This window comes from Dromiciops gliroides, chromosome 5 (genome assembly GCF_019393635.1).
Source record: "Dromiciops gliroides isolate mDroGli1 chromosome 5, mDroGli1.pri, whole genome shotgun sequence".
Lineage (NCBI taxonomy): Eukaryota > Metazoa > Chordata > Mammalia > Microbiotheria > Microbiotheriidae > Dromiciops > Dromiciops gliroides.
In genome coordinates this window covers 127,038,539-127,063,115 of record NC_057865.1, presented here as the reverse complement: position 1 = coordinate 127,063,115, position 24,577 = coordinate 127,038,539, and the positions used below count along the sequence as shown (strand labels likewise).

Below are 24,577 nucleotides of genomic sequence, written 5' to 3'. Positions count from 1 at the left end.
AGACCATCTGTGCCGCGCCGCCCGGAGTCCCGCCAAGCCGGCAAAAAAGGCTACTCCCGTTCTCTCCACCCCGGAAGTCAAAAAACCCGGCAGGCAGTCTGACATGCGCAGCAGGCGGACTGTACCCGGCAGGCAGTCTGACATGCGCAGCAGGCGGACTGTTCATCTCCTCCCCAAAAGGGTGGTCCTTGAAAAACTGGCGTCTTTCAGTTATCCTAACCGACTGTTAAAAACTTTCATATTTTACCACACAGTTTAAGAAAAACAGATGAATATTTACAAAAAATAAACTGCCCCGATTAACAAAAAAGAAAATGAAATACTTAAAAAGCCCTATATTAGAAAATTGAACAAGCCATAAATGAGGTCCCTAAAAAAAAATTCCCAGAACCAGCTGGATTTAAAAGTGAATGGTGGCCCTCCCCTCCCTCCCCGGAGCTTCGGCTGCCCTTGTTGTTGCTGCGGCCGCCGCTCCAGCCCAAGTGAGCGAGCTGAGCCAAAACCCGAGACCCCCGGAGTGGCCAGGGGAGACCGTCCCGATGGCCAGACGGACGGCCAGACAGATTGACGGGCGAGGACCAGACCCAGGCCGAGGATGACAGAAGAGATCATCACCCCTGTGTACTGCACAGGGGTGTCTGCCCAGGTACAGAAGCAACGGGCCAAGGACCTAGGCCTGGGTTGTCATGAAAATGCCATCAAGTACCTGGGCCAGGACTATGAACAGCTCCGGTCCCAGTACCTGCAGGCTGGCGTCCTCTTCCAGGATGAGACCTTCCCCCCTTCTTCATATTCACTGGGCTTCAAGGAACTGGGGCCCAACTCCTCTAAGACCTATGGCATTAAATGGAAAAGGCCCACGGAGCTTTTGTCAAACCCTCAATTTATTGTGGATGGGGCCACCCGAACAGACATTTGTCAGGGAGCGCTAGGGGACTGCTGGCTGTTGGCGGCCATCGCTTCTATCACCCTGAATGATACCATCTTGCATCGGGTGGTGCCTCACGGGCAGAGCTTCCAACAAGGCTATGCTGGCATCTTTCATTTCCAGCTGTGGCAGTTTGGGGAGTGGGTCGATGTAGTCGTGGATGACCTCCTGCCTACCAAGGATGGGAAGCTGGTCTTCGTGCATTCAGCCCAGGGCAATGAGTTCTGGAGTGCCCTGCTTGAGAAAGCCTACGCCAAGGTGAATGGCAGCTATGAAGCCCTCTCTCGGGGTAGCACCTCTGAGGGCTTTGAAGACTTCACTGGAGGCGTCACAGAATGGTTTGATCTCAGGAAGCCACCTCATGATCTCTACCACATCATCATGAAGGCCCTGGAACGAGGGTCCCTGCTGGGCTGTTCCATTGATATCACCAGCGCATTTGACATGGAAGCTGTCACCTTCTAGAAATTGGTGAAGGGACACGCCTACTTTGTGACTGTGGCCAGCCAGGTGCACTGTCGGGCCGTTCAGTGAACTTGATTGAATGCGGAACCCGTGGGGTGAGGTGGAGTGGACGGGGCCTTGGAGTGACAGTTCCTCGGAATGGAACCAGGTGGACCCCGCTGAAAGACAGCGGCTTCAAATCCAGATGGAGGATGGGGAGTTCTGGATGTCCTTCAATGACTTTCTCCGTGAGTTCTCCCGCCTAGAGATCTGCAACCTGACCCCAGACACCCTCAAGTCCCACAAGTTCCGCAAATGGAACACGACCCTGTATGACGGCACCTGGCGGCGTGGGAGCACGGCGGGCGGCTGCAGGAACTACCCAGCCACCTTCTGGGTGAACCCCCAGTTTAAGATCAAACTGGAGGAGGTGGACGACCACGCTGATGACCATCAAGGTCATCAAGAAGCGGGCTGCAGCTTCCTGCTGGCGCTCATGCAGAAACACCGGCGCCGAGAGCGCCGCTTCGGCCGGGACATGGAGACCATCGGCTTCGCGGTCTATGAGGTTCCTGAGAATTTGGTGGGGAAGTCTGGGGTACACTTGAAGCGGGACTTCTTCCTGTCCCACGCATCACGGGCTCGGTCGGAGCAGTTTGTTAACCTGCGAGAGGTCAGCTCGCGCCTGTGCCTGCCTCCTGGAGAGTACATCGTCGTGCCCTCCACCTTCGAACCCAACAAGGAGGGCGACTTTGTGCTCCGCTTCTTCTCTGAGAAGAAGGCCGGTACTGAGGAGCTGGATGACAAGATCGAAGCCCATCTCCCCGATGAGAGAGTGCTCTCTGAAGAGGAGATCGACGATACTTTCAAGAACCTTTTTAGGCAGCTGGCCGGGGCGGACATGGAGGTCAGTGTCAAGGAGCTACAGACCATCCTGAACAAGATCATTAGCAAACACAAAGACCTCCGGACTAATGGCTTCAGCAAGGAGTCCTGCCGAAGCATGGTGAATCTTATGGATCGGGATGGCAACGGGAAACTGGGGCTGGTGGAGTTTAACATCCTCTGGAACCGAATCAAGCATTACCTGGCCATCTTCCGAAAGTATGACCTGGACAAGTCGGGCAGCATGAGCTCCTATGAGATGCGGATGGCTCTTGAGGCTGCAGGGTACAAGCTGAACAAAAAGCTGTATGAACTGATCATCACACGGTACTCAGAGGCTGACCTGGCCGTGAACTTCGACAGTTTTGTGTGCTGTCTGGTACGGCTGGAGACCATGTTCAGATTTTTCCAAAGCCTGGACACAGATAGAGATGGAATTGTGAATTTTGACTTACTTAGGTGGTTACAGTTGACCATGTTTGCGTGAAGTGGATGGGACAGGTTTCCGCCTCTCTCTGCACTGACCCCAGCCCCCTCTTCTGTCTGCCACATGACCGACCCCAGCTTCAAGTGCCTTCTCAGGAGAGATGGGAAGCTACCCTTCCTCCTGCCTCCCTCCCCTCTGAGCTGCCACGGATATCCTTCACTAGATAGGAGCACGCCTCCCTCACTTGCGCCTGAGACACAGACTTGGTAGGCCCTCCAGAAGGTGGGGAAGCACCCCCCCCCCCAGGACCCCGGCCTCGAGCCTGCTCAATTCTTCAGCATGGAAGCCAGAAATGCTGCTTGGTCCTGTGCCAACATTGGGACAGGGGTCCCAGGACAAGCTGGGACTGCTTCTGCCAGAGGCCACTGCCCAGACCACCCGCACCCCCACACTGGCTTGCCCAACTGAGGCCCACCTGGGATTGAGGCTGGCTCCTAACATCGCCTCCAAGAAACCCCTCTGAGGGTTTCGGCCAGCAGACCCCTACCCTGCACTGTGGATGGACACCCACCAGCCCCCAGTCTGGACTTCCTTCTGATCTCGCACCCTACCCATCCTTTTGCCCAATCCCTTCCTGGCCTGGCCCTTTGAGGAGTCCCTGTGATGGGTACCAAGAAACCATCAGGAGCTGCACATCACAAAAGCCAAACAGCCCCGCTTTGGGGTGACCCTCAGCCCCTGCTCCCTCGGCCCTGTCCAGCTCCCTGAAGGCTGCGTATCCTGGGAGGGCCAACCTCTTTTTAGTTCCTGCTATTTTTTTTATACTTGGTGATTGTAAGGGGTCTCTTTAGGGACTGGGTATGTGGTTGTGGGGGGTCTGAGGAGATGCCTAGGGAGAAGGTGGTGGGGGTTGTTTTCTTGTAGAACCCAACCAACCATTCTCATGCCAAAAGAACCCCAAATAAAACAGAAAACCCTCTAAGCCCCCCCCCAAAAAAAAGTGAATGGTGGGGGCAGCTAGGTGGCGCAGTGGATAGAGCACCGACCCTGGAGTCAGGAGGACCTGAGTTCAAATCCGGCCTCAGACACTTAACACTTACTAGCTGTGTGACCCTGGGCAAGTCACTTAACCCCAATTGCCTCACTAAAAAAAAAAAAGTGAATGGTGCCAAACATTTAAGGAATAATTAATCCCAATACTATATAAGCTATTTGACAAAATAGGTAAAGAAGGTCCTTCAAAATTTCTTTTATGACACAAATATGGTTTGGATACTTAAACCACGGAAAGCAGAGACAGAAAACTGTAGACAAATTTTCTTAATGAATATCAATGCAAAAATATTTAAATAATAGCAAAGAGATTACAGTAATATATCACAAAGATTATATACTAGATGGGATTTATACCAGGAATGCAGGGCTGGTTCAATATTGGGAAGGTTATCCGCATAATTGACCACATCAATAACAAAACAACAAAAATCATGTAATTGTATCAACAGATGCAGAAAAATCCTTTGAAAAAAGAAATACCCACTCCTATTAAAAACATTAGAAAGCATAATCAATGGATCTTTTCTTAAAATTATAAGTAGTACCTATCTAAAACCAAGAATGAGCATAATCTGTAACAGGGATAACTTGAAGCCTTCCCAATGAGATCAGGAATGACAAAAGTATGTCCATTAACACCACTATTATTCAATATTTTACTTGAATTGCTAGCTATAGCAATAAGACAAGAAAAAGACATTGAAGGAATGAGAAAATAAAACTATCTGTGAGAAAATAATAGGGTTTGGGGAATTCCCAAAAACCCTAACTTGAGAGGATTGATTGGATTAAGATTGATTAGATTGATAGACTTTACTGATTAACTCACTTAAAGTTAATTCAATTAAAACCACACCTGCCAGGCCCTCAAGAAGGTGTGATCTCAGAGATTGTGAACTCTGATCTCAACATGGGACCACCCTCAAGTCCAGTGAATCAGATGTGCTCTTGGTGGCAGAGGACTTGAAGAAGCAGGCCAGGCTGAGGTATATTCTCTCCTCTAGGCTAGATAGGCCTTTTCTTAACTTTCAGAGAGATGTGTGCTCTCTTTACTAATATTTAATATACTTTAATAAATGCATAATACTCCAAAACTGATGCTAAATCTTCTAATTTATAAGTAACAACTATATTAGGAACTACAGCTAATTTTCCCCAAACTTGGTACAGAAATAAGGCGACCACACATGTAGTTTTACATACCACACTATCACTCTTTGCAGATAATATGATGGCATACTTAGAAAACCCTAAGGAATCAAACTAAAAGACCAGTTGAAACAATTAAAAACCTTAGCAAAGTTATAGGATAGAAAATAAACTTACATAAATCTATTTAAATTCTATTTAAAATAACCTTAGGCAATATAAAATATTTGGGACTCTATCTCCCAAGACAAACCTAGGGAATATATGAACACAGCAAAACTCTTTCATACAAATAAAGACAAAGCTCAGCAATTAAAGGAAAATTAATTACTCATGGGTAGGCCAAGTTAATATAATAAATATGACAATTCTACCTAATTTAATTTACTTACTCATTGTCTTATCAATCAAATTGCCAAAGAATGATTTTGTAGAGGTAGAAAAAACAGTAACAAAATTTATCTGGAAAAAAACTGGGGAAAACTTTTATAGAAAGTTTCTCTGATAAAGGTCTCATTTCTTAAATAAACAGGGAACTGAATCAAATTTATAAAAATAAGAGCTATTTCCCAGGTGATAAATGGTCAAAGAATATTGAGAGTTAGTTTTAAGATAAAGAAATCAAAGCTATCAATAATCACATTTTACAATGCTCCAAATCACTAATGATTAGAGAAATGAAAGTTAAAACAACTCTGAGATACTATCTCACACCTATCAAATAGGTTAACATGACAGAAAAGGAAGATGACAAATGCTGGAGGGAATATGGGAAAATTTGGACACTAATATACTGTTGGTAGAGTTGTGAACTAGTTCAACCATTCTGGAGAACAATTTGGAACTATGCCCAAAGAGCCATAAAATTATGTGTATGTTTTGACCCAGCAATAACACTACTAGGTATATATCCCAAAGAAATTTTTAAAAATGAAAAGGACCTATTTGTACAAAAATGTTTATAGCAGTTCTTTTTGTTGTGGCATAGAATTGGAAATCTAGAGTATGTCCATCAAGTGGAGAATGGCTGAACAAGATGTGATATATGAATGTGATGGAATACTATTGTGAAACTCAACATTTTAAAAAGTGATTGTTAAAAATTTTTACATGCAATTGGGAAACACTAAAATAAATAAAACATTTAACATTATATATTGGTAACTTTACTTCAATATAATTGGTTTCTCCTTTGTAATTTTAGGTATTTTATTTTATTCATTTAAAACCCCTATTCTGAGAACGTTTACCAGCCTACAAAAGAGGTCCATCACACACACAAAAAGGCTAAGAAGTATTAATCTAAACATATGCCTTAATTTTATAGATGAGTAAACTTATTCCTAAAAAGTATGTGACCTTGGGGCAGCTATGTGGTACAGTGGATAGAGCACCGGCCCTGGAGTCAGGAGTACCTGAGTTCAAATCTGGCCTCAGACACTTAACACTTACTAGCTGTGTGACCCTGGGCAAGTCACTTAACCCCAAATTGCCTCACTAAAAAAAAAAAAAGTAAGTGACCTTTTACAAAGTTATATAGGTAATAAGTATGAAAGTCAGAATTTGAACTCAGGCCTTTCTGACTACATGATAAGTACTCTTTCTACTATACTTTGCCACTTTGTTAAGATTTCTGTTTCTCTGTAGTCACTAAAGAATAGTGAAATGAATTTTTTCCCGGGGCATTTTTATATCATTAGTAGCTCTGCCATAGACATATTATCAACAAATAACTATTGAGCACCTACTGTTTGCGAGTAGCTGAGCACCTGTTATAAGAAAATAAAAGACTAAGTTATTAACGATATAGGACAGTGGATATCTTTCATCAAAAGAGTGAAAAAATGTGAAAATTTATATGTATTCTACAAAGTAGAATCTGAGATTATTTCAACTACCCAGTATGTTGGTTAAGAGAGTTTTCCTGGTGTAAAAAGCATATTGGATGTGAGTCTGAAGACTATTAATCTTAGATATGCCCCTTTTGAACTCTGTGACTTTAGGAAAGTTACTTATCTGAGTATTTCACCTTCTCATCTGTCAAATTACAGGATTGGGCTAAAATGATCTCTAATATCCATACCAGTTCTGACATTCTTAGATTCTGGGATTTATATCTCTGACCATGTTTTTGTCCCATTTTTGTTGTTTATATTTGAATTATTCAATCATAGCAAACAGGAAGAAAGACAGAATGTTACACTTGGAAGAACATTGACTTTGGAGTCAGAGGACCTGTGTTTGAATTCTTCATCTGCTGCTAAATACTTGTCTGATCTTAGACATGTCACCAAACCTCATGGAGCCCTAGTTTCCTCATGTGAAGAATGAGAGAGTTAGAATAGATGAATTAGTGGAAATTTACAAAACCTAAAACAAAATTTTCAGTGATCAATATTTTGACATCTTAGAACTACTGTTGCTTGGTTTTATACTTATACCCCAACCAAAACATATCTTTCACTCACACAAAATACTGCATTGGTACTCTTCATTTTAATGAGTTAAATTTCTTCTACTTTGACATTTATTTTGAGAATTTCATAACACTGGTTAAAATATTTGGACATGTCAGGAATATAAAAAAATGAAATAAATGAAACAAAAAGTACAACTGAAATTATTAGTCTTAAAAGCTACAAAGATTACATTATATCATCACTTAAGAAATTAAGAATTTTTTCTCACTTAGAAGAGTATCAGAATATCTTTCTACTTATTTCATTAGCTTTATGACCATTTTTTAAAAAGAGCTATGTGATATTTCCATCTAATTAGTCAACAAATGTCTGTTCTCTTCCTGTTAGGTGAATCAGGCTCTTGGGACCTTCTTATCTGTCTGCCTCCTAGGAAAGCTAATGGAAAGCCCTGCATCATGAAAGAAGACTTGTTTCAGTTGAATTTACATCAAAGGGTAGAGTATCAATGGTATTTTTTTGTTATTGTTTACAGATTACCAAGCAGAGAATTAATGTTAAGGTTAAATCCATATTAGGTATCAGTGATTAGAGTTCAAGGAAGAGGGAAAAGATGATCTAATCTTATTTGTTGACTCTGATTTGGCCTATTGGAATAACTATTTCAATCCTGCCTTGTAGTTAGGGTCTAAGTGTTTTGCTTTTTGTTTCCCTGTTGGAACTCCCCAAGCTCTAGCTGCCAAAGAATAGGCTGGCCTGCCCACTGCATGGCACTAAGTACATCATCTCCACTTTTTAAATTAAGAGAAACATCTATACCATTGTTTTACCTTTTTTAGATGGTGCATCTTTTCTTCTCTTTACTAGCATCACTGTTCTCAATATGTGGTCAAATTCATGAGGTAATCAGATGGTTTGAAGTTAGGAAGACCTGAGTACAAACTTCTTCTCAGATATCATGAGATGGGTGACCTTGGGCAAGTTATTCAATCTCTGTCTGTCTCAGTTTCCTCATCTGTAAAATTGGGCTGATATCTTCTCCTTAGCACCTAGGGTTGTTATGAGGATACTATGAGATAACATGCATAACACTTGACAAACCTTAAAGTGCTATAAAAATGCCAAGCACTTGTACTGTTATTGTCAAGTTAATCAAGTTCCTTATTAAGTTCTCTAGAAAATGATATGTAGGATTTAAATTTGGTATCATGCCCATTAGGGGTCCATTACTTAGACTTATTGCAGGAATCCAGTCAATCCTGGAAATAAAAGGACCTTTAATTTTTTGTATTTAAAGGAAGACCATGTGATTTTATAGGAGGCACCCAAGAAAGGACTAAGGGGGAAGTATGAGCAACAAGGGAAGGGTATTAGGTTATGCCTTCCCTCATGCCCTGAAAACGTGGGTATCAGCTGATACCTCCAAAATGAAGGCATTCTGCTAACTTTTCCCCATATCTTCTCCACAATAAAGCTACATCTGATACCTCCGAATCAGGATGAGAGAAAAGCAGGAAATGGACATCAACAGGATACCTTGGGCCCAGTGGTCTTCAGGCCATTGCAAAAGAGGGAGTCTCCAGTGATTCTATGTAAGGTTATTCCTAGGTCTTGACACATTTTTATCCCAAGCGTTCATTGGCATTCCTAAATCCATCTTTATTTCATGGATGAGGTCAGCTCAGGTTTTTGTAGGAAGTGTGTTAAAGGTCATCTAGTTCAGCCATATAATTTTATAAATGAAGAAATTGTGGTTTTGAGGTGAAGTGAATTGCTCAAGGTCACATGGGTAGTTAGAGGCAGTGTCCATTGACTTCAAATCTAGAATATATTCTACAGCACCATGTTGCTTCTAAGTCCTTCTTAGGCAGATCTGATTGGCTTCTTTGCTTCTAATGCCAGTCAAAAGGCTACAGATTATCTAGCAAAAAGAAGAATTCTAGGTATAGAAAATTACAGCTATGAAAAGTTTCTAAGAGGAGGCAGGGCAGAAAGGAGGGGATACAAGGTGGGAAGAGAGAGTACAGTTAGGACAGAGACAGGAGAATAGGTCAAAATCATCTATAGTCTTGCTTTTCCAGACTATAGCAATGTCTGATATGGAAAAAAAAGACCCAAGAATTATTTTCAGTCATGAGATTACATTGATGTTTGCATGTTTTTAAGGTTTTGCAAGCTGGGTTTGGGTGGAACTTTTTTTTTATTCAGCTATTGGAACTTCTGAATTCTGCTTTACCACCCACTATGAAAAAAAAATTAAAATAACCAACAAAAAACAGCTGTCAGTGATCAGGGGGAAGTACAGAAGAAAGTATACATGGAAATAAATACTTTATTCAGAGGAAAAATATGTAGAAATGAGAAAAAATCTGAAGTGTACAGTCAGCAGTTTAGAAAAAATAAAATGTTTGGATACTTTTAGAAAAGTTATTTATAAACCCTCTCATGTGTGACCAGTACAAGAAGAGGTGTGGAGAGAAGGGAACAAAGCAATAAAACCAGTTTTGGGGTATGGGATGGAACAAAATGATGAAGGGTGTTAAGGAAATAAAGAGAATGAGAAAAAATAAATCTTTAAAATCAAGCTTTATGAGTTCCTCATAAAAACTAACATTTATAGTTACAACTTATAATGTACTTTTAATAAATCATTTGTTGGAGTCAAGCAAAACAAACACATATACTTTTCTTGTCCAAAAATGCATGACTTATTCTGAACCTTCAGGCTATCACATTTTTTGTCAAGGGTGGGGAGCATATGCACCATCTTCCTTTTTTTGTTTTTTGTTTTTTTAGTTTACATTTTTTAAATTTTTTCCAGTTACATGTAAGGGTAGTTTTCAACATTCATTTTCATAAGATTTAGAGTTACAAATTTTTCTCCCTCCCTCCCTTTCCTCCCCCCTCCACAAAATCGCAGTCGGGTTATATATGTACAATCCACAAGTGTTCTTTTTGTCAGTTCTTTCTATGGGGGTGCATAGTAAGCTTCCTCAATAGTTCCTTGGGATTGTCTTGGATCATTGCATTGCTGAGAGTAGTTAAATCATTGACAATTGCTCGTTGAACAATACTGCTGTCCTTTTCACAATGTCCTCCCAGCTCTGCTCACTTCACTATACATCGATGTTCATTAGTCTTTCCAGGTTTTTCTGGGATCATCCTGTTTGTCATTTCCTGTAGCACAAGACCATTCCACTACAATCATATAGCACAGCTTCTTCCATCATTCTTCAATTGATGGACATTCCCTTGATTCTCAATTCTTGGCCTCCACAAAGAGTTGCTATAAATGTTTTTTGTACAATTTTCCCCCTTTTCTCTTTTTCATGATTACTATTGTTAACTGTTTCCCTCCCTTCCTATTCCCTTCCCCATGATATTTATTCTATTATCCATCTTCTTTCATTCTATCACTTATCACAAGGGATTTGCTTCTGTCTGTCCCCTCCCCCACTCTGCCCTTCCTTCTTTTGCCCCTCTCTCTTTATCCCCTTCCCCTCCTATTTTCCTGCAGGGTTAGAGAGATTACTCCACCCAATTGAGTGTATACATTATTCCCTTCTTGAGCCAATTCTAATAAGATTGAGGTCTTTGAGCCAATTCTGATTAGTATTAGGCTCATCTACTGCCCAGATTAAATAGATTACTCCACCCAGTTCGGTGTATGTGTTAGTCCTTCCTTGAGGCAGCTCTGATGAGTTTAAGGTCTTTGAGCCTCTTCTGATGAGTATAAAATTCATTTACTGCCCTGCTCCTCTCCCATCTCTTCCCCCACTCCATAAACCTTTTCCTGTTTCTTTCATGTAGGATTTCACCTCTGCCCTTCCCCATCCCCCAGTGCATTCCCTTCTCCCCTCAATTTAACCCTAAGGATGTCATCATGGGGCAGCTAGGGGACACAGTGGACAAAGTATCACCCCTGGACCGAAAGGGATCCAAGCCAAAACCCAGCCTTAGACACAAGACAGTCACCCACTGTATGACCCCAGGTATGTCCCCCAGCTCCAATTTTTTATGGTCCTCTAGGGTGTTGTATTTGAAAGTCAAATTTGCTATTGAGTTCAGGTTTTTTCATCACAAATATCTGAAAGTTTTCTTTTTCCTTTAAGGTCCCATTTTTTCCCACTGAAATATTAAGCTGAGTCTTGCTGGGTAGGTGATTCTTGGTTGTAATCCCATTTCCTTTGCCCTCTGGAATATCATATTCCATGCCCTCAGGTCCTTTAATGTAGAAGCTGCTAAATCTTGTGCTATCCTGACTGGGGCTCCACAGTACTTGAATTCTTTCTTTTTGGCAGCTTGCAATATTTTCTCCTTGACCTGAGAGCTCTGGAATTTGGCTATAATATTCCTAGGAGTTTTCCTTTGGGGATCTCTTTCTGGAGGTGATAGGTGGATTATTTCAATTTCTATTTTAGCTTCTTCTTCTAGAATTTCAGGATAATTTTTCCAGAGAATATCTTGGAAGATGATGTATAAGCTCTTTCCTTGATCATGGTTTTCAGGTAGACCAATAATTTTCAAATTATCTCTCCTGGACCTATTTTCCAGGTCAGCAGTTTTTCCCAGAAGATATTTCACATTGCCCTGTATGTTTTTTTATTAATTTGGATTTGCTTTATTGTGTCTTGGTTTCTCATAAAGTCTCTGGCTTCCATTTGTTCAATCCTAATTCTTAGGCAATTATTTTCATCAGAGAGTTTTTGTACCTCATGTCTTTTCTGCATCACCCTCATTTCTCTTTCCATTTTTTCCTCTACCTCTCTAACTTTATCTTCGAAGTCCTTTATGAGCACCTTTATGGCCTGAGACCAATTCATATTTTTCTTGGAAGCTTTAGATATAGGGGCCCTGATGTTGACATCTTCCTCTGAGGGTGCACCTTGGTCTTCCTTGTTACTGAAGAAACTTTCTATGGTCCTCATCTTTCTCTATCGGCTCACCTTGCCTTTCTTTTACTTGACTTTTAGCTCCTTAAAGTGAGGCACTGTTTCCAGGCTGCAGTATCCCAAGTTTCAGAAGTCCCAGGTGGTATGATTTAAGGAGAATCAGGTTCTTCACTTGCCTGGCCTGTTCCCTGGTCCATAGATGACCCCAGACCAACTTGCTAATCAACCAGCTTTGTGTGTTGTGGTTGTTAGCTCCGATGAGCCTGTGCCCCTCCCCCACCTGGGCCACTGCTACTCAAGCCTACCTCCTGGTTCTCAGCAGGGGTGAAAAACCCAAGTTCTGCCTCAGCACCAGCATAGACCCCTGTAGTCTCCCCCCTGCCCAGGGCTCAGCCCTCTCACCACACTGTGAGCTTAGTTCCAGACGACTCTGGCACTTCAGCTGATTCAGAGGCTCTGGGGGTCTCCTTCTCTGGTGAGGCCTTCCTGGGACTGGATCTGTGTCAGGGTGACCGTGGGGTTGGGCTCAATTCCTGTATCAGCACAGCAGCTCCCTCCTTCTGACCTTTCAAGTCGTTCTTGGTTGGAAGATGATTTCAGCACATTCTTCTACGAGTTTTGCTGCTCCAGGCATTTTCCTATGGCATTATTTGGATTTTTTTGGAGCTATTGTGTCATGAGTTCGAGAGCTCACTGCCTTTCCTCTGCCCTGGAAGTCCAGCCATGCCTTAGAATCAGAAGGACTTCCTAGGCTTGTCTTTTCACTCCCAGCACTTAGCACTGCACCATCATCTTGGTCACTGAGTTGATTACAATTCTTGTCTTTCAAATTTGTTATTCTTTATAATTACAACTTAATAAATGGAGGAACTTGATGAGAAACTCACAAAGTGGCAAGGTAGCCTGTCCTACTATCTATGGTTGTTAATAAGTTTTTCCTTACATCAAGCTAAATTCTGACTAGCTTTCACTGATTGCTTATAGTTCTTTCTTTTAGATAACTGATATATTTAGGGCCAGAGGACCTAGAATCAATTTTTCTTCAGGGCAATGAGGGTTAAGTGACTTGTCCAGGGTCACACAGCTATTAAGTGTAAAGTGTTTGAGGCTGGATTTGAACTCAGGTCCTCCTGAATCCAGGGCTGTTGCTTTATCCACTGCACCATCTAGCTGCCCCTTAAAGTCTTATTCTAATAGTATAACACCATCTTTCCAGTCATACAGGTCTATGATCTCAGTATTATCAATTCCCAAATCTCATTCACACCATATATGAAATGAGTCGCAATCTTAGTGTTTTTATCTCATTATCTTATGTGCCTTTATCTCTGTTCTCACAAACATAACCCTGGTTTATCATCATCATCACTTCTTACATGGACTCTTTCTTTTTTTTTTCTTTTTCTTTTTCTTTTTCCTTTTTCTTTTTCTTTTTTTTTCTTTTTGTCAGGGCAATGAGGGTTAAGTAACTTGCTCAGAGTCACACAGCTAGTAAGTGTCAAGTGTCTGCTTCTGGATTTGAACTCAGGTCCTCCTGAATCCAAGGCTGGTGCTTTATCTACCGCACCACCTAGCTGCCCCCTACACGGATTTTTTCAATAGCTTCATATTTGACCTCTTTACATCAAGCATCTCCCTACTTAAATAGATCATCCACACAGCTTTCAAGGTGATTTTCCTAAAGCATAGATCTGAACATGTCCACCCTTATGCAATAAATTTCATCATCTATGCTCTGTGCATAGGCAGCTAGGTGGCACCATAGTGCACAGAGCTCTGGGCTTGGAGATGAAATATGGCCTCAGATACTTACTAGCTTGTGTGACCCTGGCCACAAAGGGTCTGGCTCAGTTTCATTATCTATGAAATAGGGACAATAACAACACCTACTTCATAGGGTTAATTTAAGGATCAAATGAGATAATATTTATAAAAAGCACTTAGTATAGTACCTGGCACATAGTAGGTACTGCATACTTATGTTTTTATATCATCTACACTTCCTACTATTGTCCTAGCCATTAGTGTATTCATGTTTCCACAATTCTTCCAACTTTTCCATTTATTTTTCATCTTTGCCAATTTGGAAGTGAGGAAAAACTTAATGGCTGTTTGACTTGTATTTCTCTTATTACTGCAAATTATTATATATTATATAAATTATTAATATTATATACAATACACTACATGTAATAAATATTTTATAAATTATGACAGTTAATTACATAGCCATTTTAGAGGCATTTTCTAATGATTTCAAAATTTTGAGAATAATTTTATTAATGTACTTGAAGCTCAAGTGAGCTTTTTAAAAAATATAATGAAAGAAGCAAATGGATGACTCAGCCAAGAGTGAAAAGTGGAGTTTATGCAAAATCTCATCAAATCTAGTATACTATCAAGATATTATGTTGAAAAATAACTCTAAAATTCCTTCTTGTTTAATTTATTATTGTAAAAAATGTTACAGTGGTGTTAAATTTGAGAAATTCTTTATATATGTGTTAGTTGATATAAAAATTACAGTTCCCTTCAAAATGTTTCTCCTAGTGATGATGCAAATGTTATAAATTTTATGATGTACATAAAATCAATGAGTAGATGTTAGAATGAGAAAAAAAATTCCATATTGCAATGTAGCAGATTTACCACAGCTGTATGACCCTTAACCTTTGAATTTCCTGTTTAATATGCTGACTTTCTCAATTTACCTTGGTGTTATCTTAACCTGATGGTTTAGCCTGTACTCCGGAGTAACGTTTGGATGATATTTCCCATGTATGAGTCAGAATTATCTCATCCTCAGCCCTGTGAATGCCAAAGACTGACTGTGGAAGGAAAAGCTTTAGAGAAGGTCATTAGTCATAGAGGGGGATGGGAAGAGCAGAAGAAAAAGGAAAAGAGGTCACTTATTTCCTTTATGTTCTGGATTGTTGAGAGGCTGGTTAACAGTCTTAATGACCACGGCCTAGCATGAAAAGCCATCCATCTTCTATGAGTGCAACAGCATATTTTTTTCTTTATGAAATCTGTGCAGGTTGAATTCATCTTTATTGCATGATAACTTTACAGTGGCTAAATAAGTCCCTGTGACCTTTGAACTCAATTATTGTAATCCTTCGTCCCAGGACATAAGCAATGGCTAGAATAGCACACCTGCTCTGTGGGTTTTAAGAAGTGTCAGAAGGAGTTTGGATCAGTTGCAATGAATATTAGTTTCTATGTGGAACCCTTTCCTGGGAGTTTTCCATTAGGGATCCAGGATAATTTCAAGTCATAGGGACAAAGGGATTTTTTTGCTTTCTATATGAAAATCATCTACCTTTTGGCCCAAGGTCATTTCAACTTATTCAACCATAGCTGTAGACTTTTAAAAATGGGGTTATACTTTTATTCTATTACTTTTATATAATATATTTTATTATTATTTATTATTACCATTTACCATTCTCCCATTCCTATTTGGAACTACCTAGATTTTTAAAATCAGAGTTTTCCTTTCCTACAGCCAGAATGGGGTAGTAAAGAGGACATTATATTTGGTAGCACACAGATCTGGGTTCAAGTCCTACTTGTGCTGCTTATTATTTATATGATCTTTCTCTAGGCCCTTGCTTCCTCCCATTTAAGATGAGAGTGTCAGTCTGGTTGACTCCCAAGTTTCCTTAATCCTACCATACTCCTCTTTCTGTCTTCTCTACTGCTTTACTGTGTTCTTTCACTTTTTTCCTTCTTCCTTTTTTTTTCCTTTCCTTTAATTTTAAATCCAAGAAATGTAACTGTTACTCGGATCTTAGGTATATAACACTTATATAAGCTTTTTAGCCTTTTCTCAGTTTCAGGGGAGTCAGCGTGTTTGGGGTTTATGACTCAGCTTTCCCTGTGGATTGATCAAATTTAGTTTGGAAATTGTGCCAGTTGGAGTGATATTTGAGCTCATGATCAGTTGTCAAGTGTTATCTATTCTGCCTCCACAACTTCTTTTCTAACCTTCTCTTTCTCCACCCTTACAGGGCCACCACCCTGATTTAGGATTTTGTTACTTTTCACCTGGACTACTGCAATAAATGGTTTCCTTGCCTTCAATTGTGACCTCACAATGACAAACCATAACGATTATCAATTGTGCCCTCATCATCCTGTCCTCACATAGGACTTGCCACACTGATATTCCTCAAGTGCGGATTTGGCCATGTCACTTCCCCTCTTAAGAAGCTTCAATGACTCCCTATTGCCTTGATGATAAAATACAAACTCCTCAGTGAGGTATTTAAAGCCTTTCACAATCTGGCCCCTACCTGCCTCCCTACACTACTTCCCTTCACATGCATTTGAGATGTCAAACACTCCAAAATACAGCCAGAAACGGATTAAAATGTAATTGGGGGGGGGGGCAGCTGAGTGGCACAGTGGATGAAGCACCGGCCCTGGATTCAGGAGTTCCTGAGTTCAAATCCGGCCTCGGACACTTGACACTTGCTGGCTGTGTGACCCTGGGCAGGTCACTTAACCCCCCATTGCCCCGCAAAAAAACCCAAAAAAAACAAAAAACAAAACCAAAATGTAATGGGGAAATATTTACCAAATTAAATAAAAATATGATAAAATATAGTTAATTTTACATTTTAAAACTAAGTTAATATTCAACCCAAAGGGATCCTTATGTTCTGATTAGTAGCCCCCATTTCTATTTGTTTATTACCTCTACCAGACTAAAGTACTTGCTGTCTCCTGCAAAGGCATTCCATCTCCTGGCTTTGTGGCTTTTCATAGATTGTCCCCTTGTAAGGAATGTTCTCCCCTCTCATCTCTGGTTCTTAGACTCATCACCTGAAGCACCACTGCGTACATGAGGTCTTTTCTCATCCTCCAGTGGTATTCTCCTTCCCATTCTCCCACTCCCAATTACTTTTTATTTACTTTGTATACATTTTGTATTTGTCAGGCACCATACTGTTTCCTCCTAGTAAAATATAAGTTCCTTGAAGAGAGGGGCTATTGTTTTGTTTTGTTCTGTTTTATATCACCTAGCATAGTACTAGGGGACAGAAAAATGTAGTTATTGGGTGCTTTGGGAACAAAAATACATTTGAAATAGTTGTGATTTTAAGTCACTGTAGCATATTTTAGGAGAATTTTGTTGACACATGGACATTGTAGGACAACTGTTTTTAGAAATGTTTTGGATTTTGATATGAAAGATAAAAAGGTTCCCTAGTTTCCAATTCACATGAAAAAGTAAGAGTAATCAGATTTGTGATCTAACAGAAGTGTCACAGGGGAGATTTGGGTTAAGCTACAGTTACTGTAAGACTTTTAAAAAAAATGCTGGGATTGCCTGAGAAAATAGTATTCAGATGCATCTGTCTTGAAATCCTTCCAGAGAATCAAGGTGGGGACTGCTCTTTTCATGAACTGGAAGTGTCAGGGACAAATATTTCATCATTTGCTAAAGATTGGGAACTGTAATGAAGTGTGTAATGTTCCCCTGATCTGATTAGGAGAGTTCCCTGAACAATACAATGAGATTACAAGATGATGAAACTATTTGCGACTTTGATTCTATCAAATTAGTATTCTGTAAATTAGTAATTACATAGATGATAGAGCATTTATTAAGGACTTGCTAGGTGCCATGCAATGTGCTAAATGCTGGGAATACAACCACAGCAAAAACAACAACAGCCAACAATATAGTAGTCCCTGTTCTCAAAACAATGCATAAAGGGGAACTGGACAGTGGTGATGGGGGAAGGGAGAGAAGGGGACAAGGAAGTTGGTAGGGAAACAGAGTAGACCGGAAAATTAGTTCAGCTGGGAGTGAAGTGAGTATCCTGGCTAAGGTCCCCTTAAGCAGTAACAATCCTAGACAGGGACTCATCAATCTAGAGAGCAGGTGTAGGTTGTTGGCAGTCATTTAGGGATAACTTGTTTGACTCAGTGCCCTGCAGGACTTAAAAAAAAAGGGAACTGACTGAACTACTGGGTTCTTTTTGCTCTTTTTCCCTTTTCAGAGATCAGAAGAGACAGTAGTAGATCTAAGAGCAGACCTAGGTCCCTAGGGGGTTTTCCTCTCTGGGAGCCAATAATGACTGCTTTAGGACAGAGACATTTGGATATTGCATGTGGTCTCATTCTTGTAAATCTAGAGGTTCCCAAGTTTCTGGACCCAATTTTACAGATGCATCTAAGACATGACAGCTGTGCCTCTTGAGCATCCATCTCTTGGGGAGAACATTGTGAATGTGCTCTCCCCTCTTCTCCATTCTTACCCCTCAACTTTTAGCAGCAAAAAAATGAAGCAATAACTTGGGAGAGAGAGAAAAAGACCAGAAGTTTGCCCCATTTCTTACTGAGTTATTTGGACAGGACAGGTTCAATGGGAAAATGGACCCCTAGATGTAGCACTCAAGATAATAGTGCATATACTCCACTCATGGAAAAATGCAAAAACAATAAAAATGATTCACAGTAGCATATAAAGAGTTGATACCATTCTCCTTTCTTTTCCAGTCCAGTCCTTTCTACCAAAGCTTATACAGTTCTCCAGACTCATAACACCATCCTGTGATTTAGACTCACTTCGGAAGGAAAATGAACTTGGAATTTCTTGGAGGGTCAACCTTGAATATTTCAGTGAGTCCAGTGTTCTCCCAGAGATTGGTATAGGTATCCAATTTAAGGTACTAGTCTGAAGATGGTCTCTCCAAGAAGGAAAATGCACTTAAGATGGTTATACAGTCTAGGGAAGCAACCCCAAGTCTGGTGCAGTCTGGAGAATCCTGACCAAATTTTGGAATTCTCAGACAGGGGGTTGCTAGAGAGGCAATATTAGAGCTGGGGCCACATTTCTTATTTCCAAGGCTGCCATTTTTCAGGTTGAGAGATCATGTCATTGACTCCAAGGCAAAAATTAGGCACCCTGCTCATGAACCTTATGAGTGAAAGCACATGCAATTCTTATTTTTCTTTGACTCAAAGTAACCATTATTGGATCTTGGAGGAGAAATATCCTAGAACATAGGTTTGCTCTTAACTTTGTGACTCTTTTTTCTGTCCTCTAAAAGGGGGGAAATGGAGGAGAAAGGGCAGAGAAAAATCCATAATTTCTGTCAATTCCTTTTGGTAGGTCCTGAACTAAGATGTAGCTCTGACTGAACTAAATAATTCATCTCCAACTGATCTACAACAATCCAAGCCAATCAACTCATCTCCAATCAATAAGCTATAGTCAAAGTCATAAAGCAAAAACTCATCATTCTGTAAGGTCTGAAAAGCACATCTGTAAACTCTATAAACTGATCAGAGAACTTCTCTGGTCAGGTCCCTTAGAGATACGTAAGAAGTCATTTTCCTGTGAAACAAACACTGCTGCCAGTTAAGTGCCTACAATTATTTTGATTTTTAGAACCTAAGAACCAAACTTGCCCCTAAGTTCCTGCAAAGGCTTGATGAAAAAATAGGTTATGCTCATTTTGAGTTTGGGACTAACAATAAAGTGTCATTAAATTAGATTTATGTTTATCCAGACATGACCTAATCTGGTTTATCTTGACTGAAGTAATTTAAAGAAAAAAAATTCCTGAGCAAATGAATGGTATAATAAGACTATAGAGGAAATATTCAATCAACTTAAAATAAAAAACTGAAAATATTTTTTGCAAATATACTTATATAAACTGTTGTTGTTGTCATTCAGGACTGTGTGACTTTCTATGATCCCATCTGGGATGTTCTTGGCAAAGATAGTGGACTGATTTGCCATTTCCTTTTCCAGCTCATTTTACAGATAGCATTAAGTGACTTGCCTAGGGTCAAACAGCTAGTAAGTGTCTGAGGACAGATTTGAACTCAGGTCTCCTGATTACAAATGATCTTAGTTATTAAAATACCCTCTTACATGATATGTATATATTATTAGACTAATTTAAATTATGGCTTGTACTTGAAAGGAATCAACATTTTAAAATACATAATTAAAAGTCTTTTCTTTGGTGAATTCAGACTGACTTTCTTCTTCATTATTCTAAATTCATGATGTTATTATTATATTTCACCTTAGTCTTTGTCAGTAAGTTTATAATAAATTCAGAATAGTTTCTTAGTGAATACCAGTGGCCATTTTAAAGTTGAGTTTGAACTCCATCAGTTATGTACTTTCTTATTCCCTTCAAAACTGAAGCCACGCCTCTGTAAATATTTGGATTTATATATAGCTGCACTGTGATTTTATATTCATGGAACTTTAGGAAAACTGGATTAAAAATTCAGAAAGAAAAATGGCATTTTTGTGTTTTTTTAGAGGTTCACAGTATGTTTACAGATTTAATACTAGACTTTAAAATTGTGACCTATATATGGGTATAAGGACAAATGAGAGAGGCCTTTGGGAGTCTTGTGGTTTTGTTGGCTATGATTCATGTTTGTTATTTTTTGCAAAACATAATTTCTAAGTGCTGGGTTATTCTTACTGAATTTGAGATAGGACTGGAGGTATTTCCTTGTATTTACAACTTTGAAATGCTTACTTTTGATTTTTGAGGGGACTGGTTGTTTTTTGTTGTTGTTGTTGTTGTTGTTGTTTGGTTGGTTGGCTGGTTGATTATTTTAGACTGTACCTAATGCTTCAGATAGGATAGGATAGGATCACAGTGGGTAATATTTTTTTCTTCTATTTTAATATATTAACTAAATGCTCTGATTTCTATGCTTGTAGTCAGTAGGTGGGAGGATGGAAAGAAGATACTCACTTTCCATATGCATCCATCCATCCAAGACTCCAAGAAATGCTTTCTCTTTGGCTTCAGTGTTTATAAACCTACCATAAAGTCACTGGTCTGTTTTACTTTCAGGTAAATATACTCCCAGAAATTAAGCATCAGCTTTGCAGCAAGGAAGGATTATGCCAAATCATTAGAAGATTTCCAGGTAATCCTTTAATTTACTTCATTGTGCATGAATGTGCAAGATACTCAGGCATACTTAGTAGAATGAATGAAGGAAACTTCTCTGAGGTATTGGTGTCAGGAGTTCAAGTGAGTAATGTCTAGAACTGCTTGTTAAATTCAGCCACCTACCAGTTCCACCACTTACTTAAAATAAGTATCAATTCAATTTAATTCATCCTCTTGCTTCTAATTTTGCTCTCTTTTCTAAGGTAAAAAATTAACTTGATAATATTGCCTAGCTATATAGAATTTAGTATCTTTGATAGACTATACTCATAAAGTAATTTTTTCTGATTTTATCCAACTTGCTTCTCCTTTTTGGAATCTGAATGGTTAATTCATATATTTAGGGAAAAAAGCAATGTTTAATCATATGTATATGGTTATATGTTACATAATCATAATTATTAACTGTCTATATACATATGTGCATAGATAAATATATCTGTATACAAACTATATATACATGCAAACATGTACACGCAGATGTGTATATGTATATGTGTGTGTGTGTGTGTGTGTGTGTGTGTGTGTGTGTGTGTGTGTGTGTGTGTGTGTGTGTTTAATTGAAGTGATCTAACATCCTAGGAAGAGAAATTACAATCTACTACTTCCAACCCTGGGTGGGGGGCACTTTGGATATCTGCCAGTTTGCCTATTTCTCTCTGTCAATAACAACACTTTACCTCTGCTCCTGAGTGAATAAGTGCCCAGGTCTACATTTCAACAAAAGTTCAGATTTCACTTTTGCTGTTTACTATCCATATGACCTCAATAAATGTAGCTTAACCTTTCTGGGCCTTAGTTTCCAAAATTTCTTTTCATCTGTAAAAAATAATTAGATTGGACTAGATGGACTCTGATATCACTTTGAAATCTAGCACTATCATGCTATGATTATCTGCATCTAGGAGTGTGGGTTCACTTAGAATGATCAATCCCCATGTGTATCCTTGGCAGTGAACCTCTCTGATTTATCTTTAAAAATATTAATTCTGATTAGATAAAGTGTAATAAAGTTGGGAAAATGTAGCATAGACATTAAAGGTACATTCCATTTGATTCCTAGACCTAGACTCTACCCAAATTAGTAATCTTCTGTGTGCTGCTATCTATGTCCTCAAAACTATATGCCTATTCCTGTCTCGAATGAGCAGTCTGAAGCCTTGGTGACAGGCCAAGGGATCAATATCTGTTTAGAATTATCCACAATCCCAATGAAACTGAAACAGAATGTATGATTAACTCACAGCACTGTAGAAACTTGATTTGCCTTTCCTGGTTATAGCTACATGAGGAAATGGGATGCTTCAGGTATCACAGTTAGTTGTCCTGTGTCTCAATTTCCTCATATTTTGAGGTTCTTCCTCTATCTCTACTCTTTTATTCCTCAGACAAAGCTAGCTGGGTCTCTCTCCACAGAGAAGTAGCCTTCAAGTGATTATCCCAATCCCTTTAAGTGAGTTGGTTTGGATCATTGTTGCTACCCCAGTTGCATATGCACACTGACCAGAGGTTATGTCACCCAACCCCCTTATGTCCCACCCCTGATATATTGGAATCCCAGAGCCAGAAAGGACTCCATGAGATCTTCATGCTCAGATATTTAACATATAATTTCTATTTAACCATTACTCAAAAACAAGAGAAAAAAATGTTCCTAATCTTTCTTATTTAACCCATTTAAAATCCTTTATTAAAGTCTTATTTTAACCCATTTAAAGCCATTAGTTCAGAGCAGCTAGGTGGCTCAGGGGATAAAGCACCAGCCCTGAATTCAGGAGGACCTAAGTTCAAATCCGGCCTCAGACACTTGACACTTCCTAGCTGTGTGACCCTGGGCAAGTCACTTAACTCCCATTGCCCCGCCACCCCACCCCCCCAAAAAGAGGACTCAGATGTAAAGCCATTAGTTCATTGAATAAACATTTATCTGTTTCTTAGTCTGTTTGGAGAGCCCTATTCTTAGGGCTGTAGGAGATAGAGAGTTTAGATAAAAGTTGTCTCTTGTAAATGTAAAAATTACTAGAATCTAAATATCAGAGTTTAATGGAGGAATAATACTCAAACACTGATGGCTTAATTCTTATAATAAGTGCATTAGAGACTTTTGAAACAAAGTGCTATCTACATGAAGTTGGGGGTATATAAAATCACTTTCTTACTAAAGAGGTGGATCAGGGAAGGCTTTAGGGAGGAAGTTACATCTTATTTGGGCTGTACAGGGTGGGTAAGAATTCAAAAGGCAGAGGGGAAGAGAAGTCATTCAAAGCATAGGGAATGGAATTGAGCAATCACAGGCATGGAGCCAAGAGAACACAAGGAATGGTAAATATCTCATTACCATTGGGACAGAAAGGACTCTAGTTTGCAGAGTAAGAGATTCTTTAATATCTTTTATGTCGTCATTGGCTTTGGAAGTCTGATGAAGCCTATGGATCCATTCCCAGGAAAATATTTTATATGCATTAAATAAAACACATGGGATTACAAAGGAAACCAATTACATTGAAATATGGTCATCGGGGCAGCTAGGTGGCGCAGTGGATGGAGCACCGGCCCTGGAGTCAGGAGTACCTGAGTTCAAATCCGGCCTCAGACACTTACTAGCTGTGTGACCCTGGGCAAGTCACTTAACCCCAATTGCCTCATGTAAAAAAAAAAAAAAGAAATATGGTCATCTAGGAACTGCTGAGTGATATAATGGAGAGAATACTAGCCCTGAAGTTAAGATGGACCTGAGTTCAAACCCAGCCTCAGAACTTGTTAGCTCTGTGACCCTGGGCAAGTCACTTAACCTTAGTTGCCTTTTTTTTAAAAAAAGAAAGAAATACAATTATCTATATCTATCTATCTATCTATACAGATTCATGGCCTAGAGTCCAAAATACTAAAGGGGAAAAGTAATATGAAATAAAACCCAAAAGGTAAGGTTATCTTGAAATCTTTATATTGAGAAAGAGTTCTGTGCTATTAGTGAAATTAAATCTATAAAACTTTAGATCTATTTTAAATTCAGTCTTTTGCAGAATCAGAAACAACATCTAATTATGAACTTCTGCATAATAATAACCTATCACCTAATCCCACAGGACTTCTTGATAATATACCAAAACTAAAACTACAGCAGTGTGTCCCATTGCAAAGGATATGTTCTTCAGCTTTCATCTATCATTTTGAAAATAAAACAAAAACGAATGAATGACTCAGATACAAATTGATGGTGCCTGCTTAAAATCATTATGTATAGACTTGGCTCTGTGGTCCTTAACTCTTGCTAAAATATCCCCACTGACTCCATAGTGAGAGTGGTTTTATAATTATAAACTCTTGCCGATTAAAAAGTGGGAGTTTAAAATTCCATCGAGGTTTTTGTTCAAAGCTATTAAAATAATTGATTCAATTACAATCATTTCAGTAAAAACTAAAGG

The 24,577-nt window shown here is 39.5% G+C and overlaps 2 protein-coding genes across 2 annotated transcripts in view; both read left to right on the top strand.

The window, feature by feature from the left end:
• CPED1 (cadherin like and PC-esterase domain containing 1) overlaps positions 1 to 24,577 on the top strand; it is a 442,403-nt gene that overhangs the window by 90,048 nt on the left and 327,778 nt on the right. Inside the window, exons 4-5 of the mRNA XM_043967578.1 lie at positions 7,697 to 7,803; positions 21,051 to 21,233. Coding sequence (XP_043823513.1) covers positions 7,697 to 7,803; positions 21,051 to 21,233 — 290 coding nt within the window. The remainder of the gene's footprint in view (positions 1 to 7,696; positions 7,804 to 21,050; positions 21,234 to 24,577) is intronic.
• Positions 458 to 3,666, top strand: LOC122730098 (calpain-1 catalytic subunit-like). The gene is given in 2 exon segments (XM_043969320.1): positions 458 to 1,446; positions 1,448 to 3,666. Coding segments are annotated over 2 exon segments (2,148 nt in total). The 5' UTR covers positions 458 to 595; the 3' UTR covers positions 2,745 to 3,666.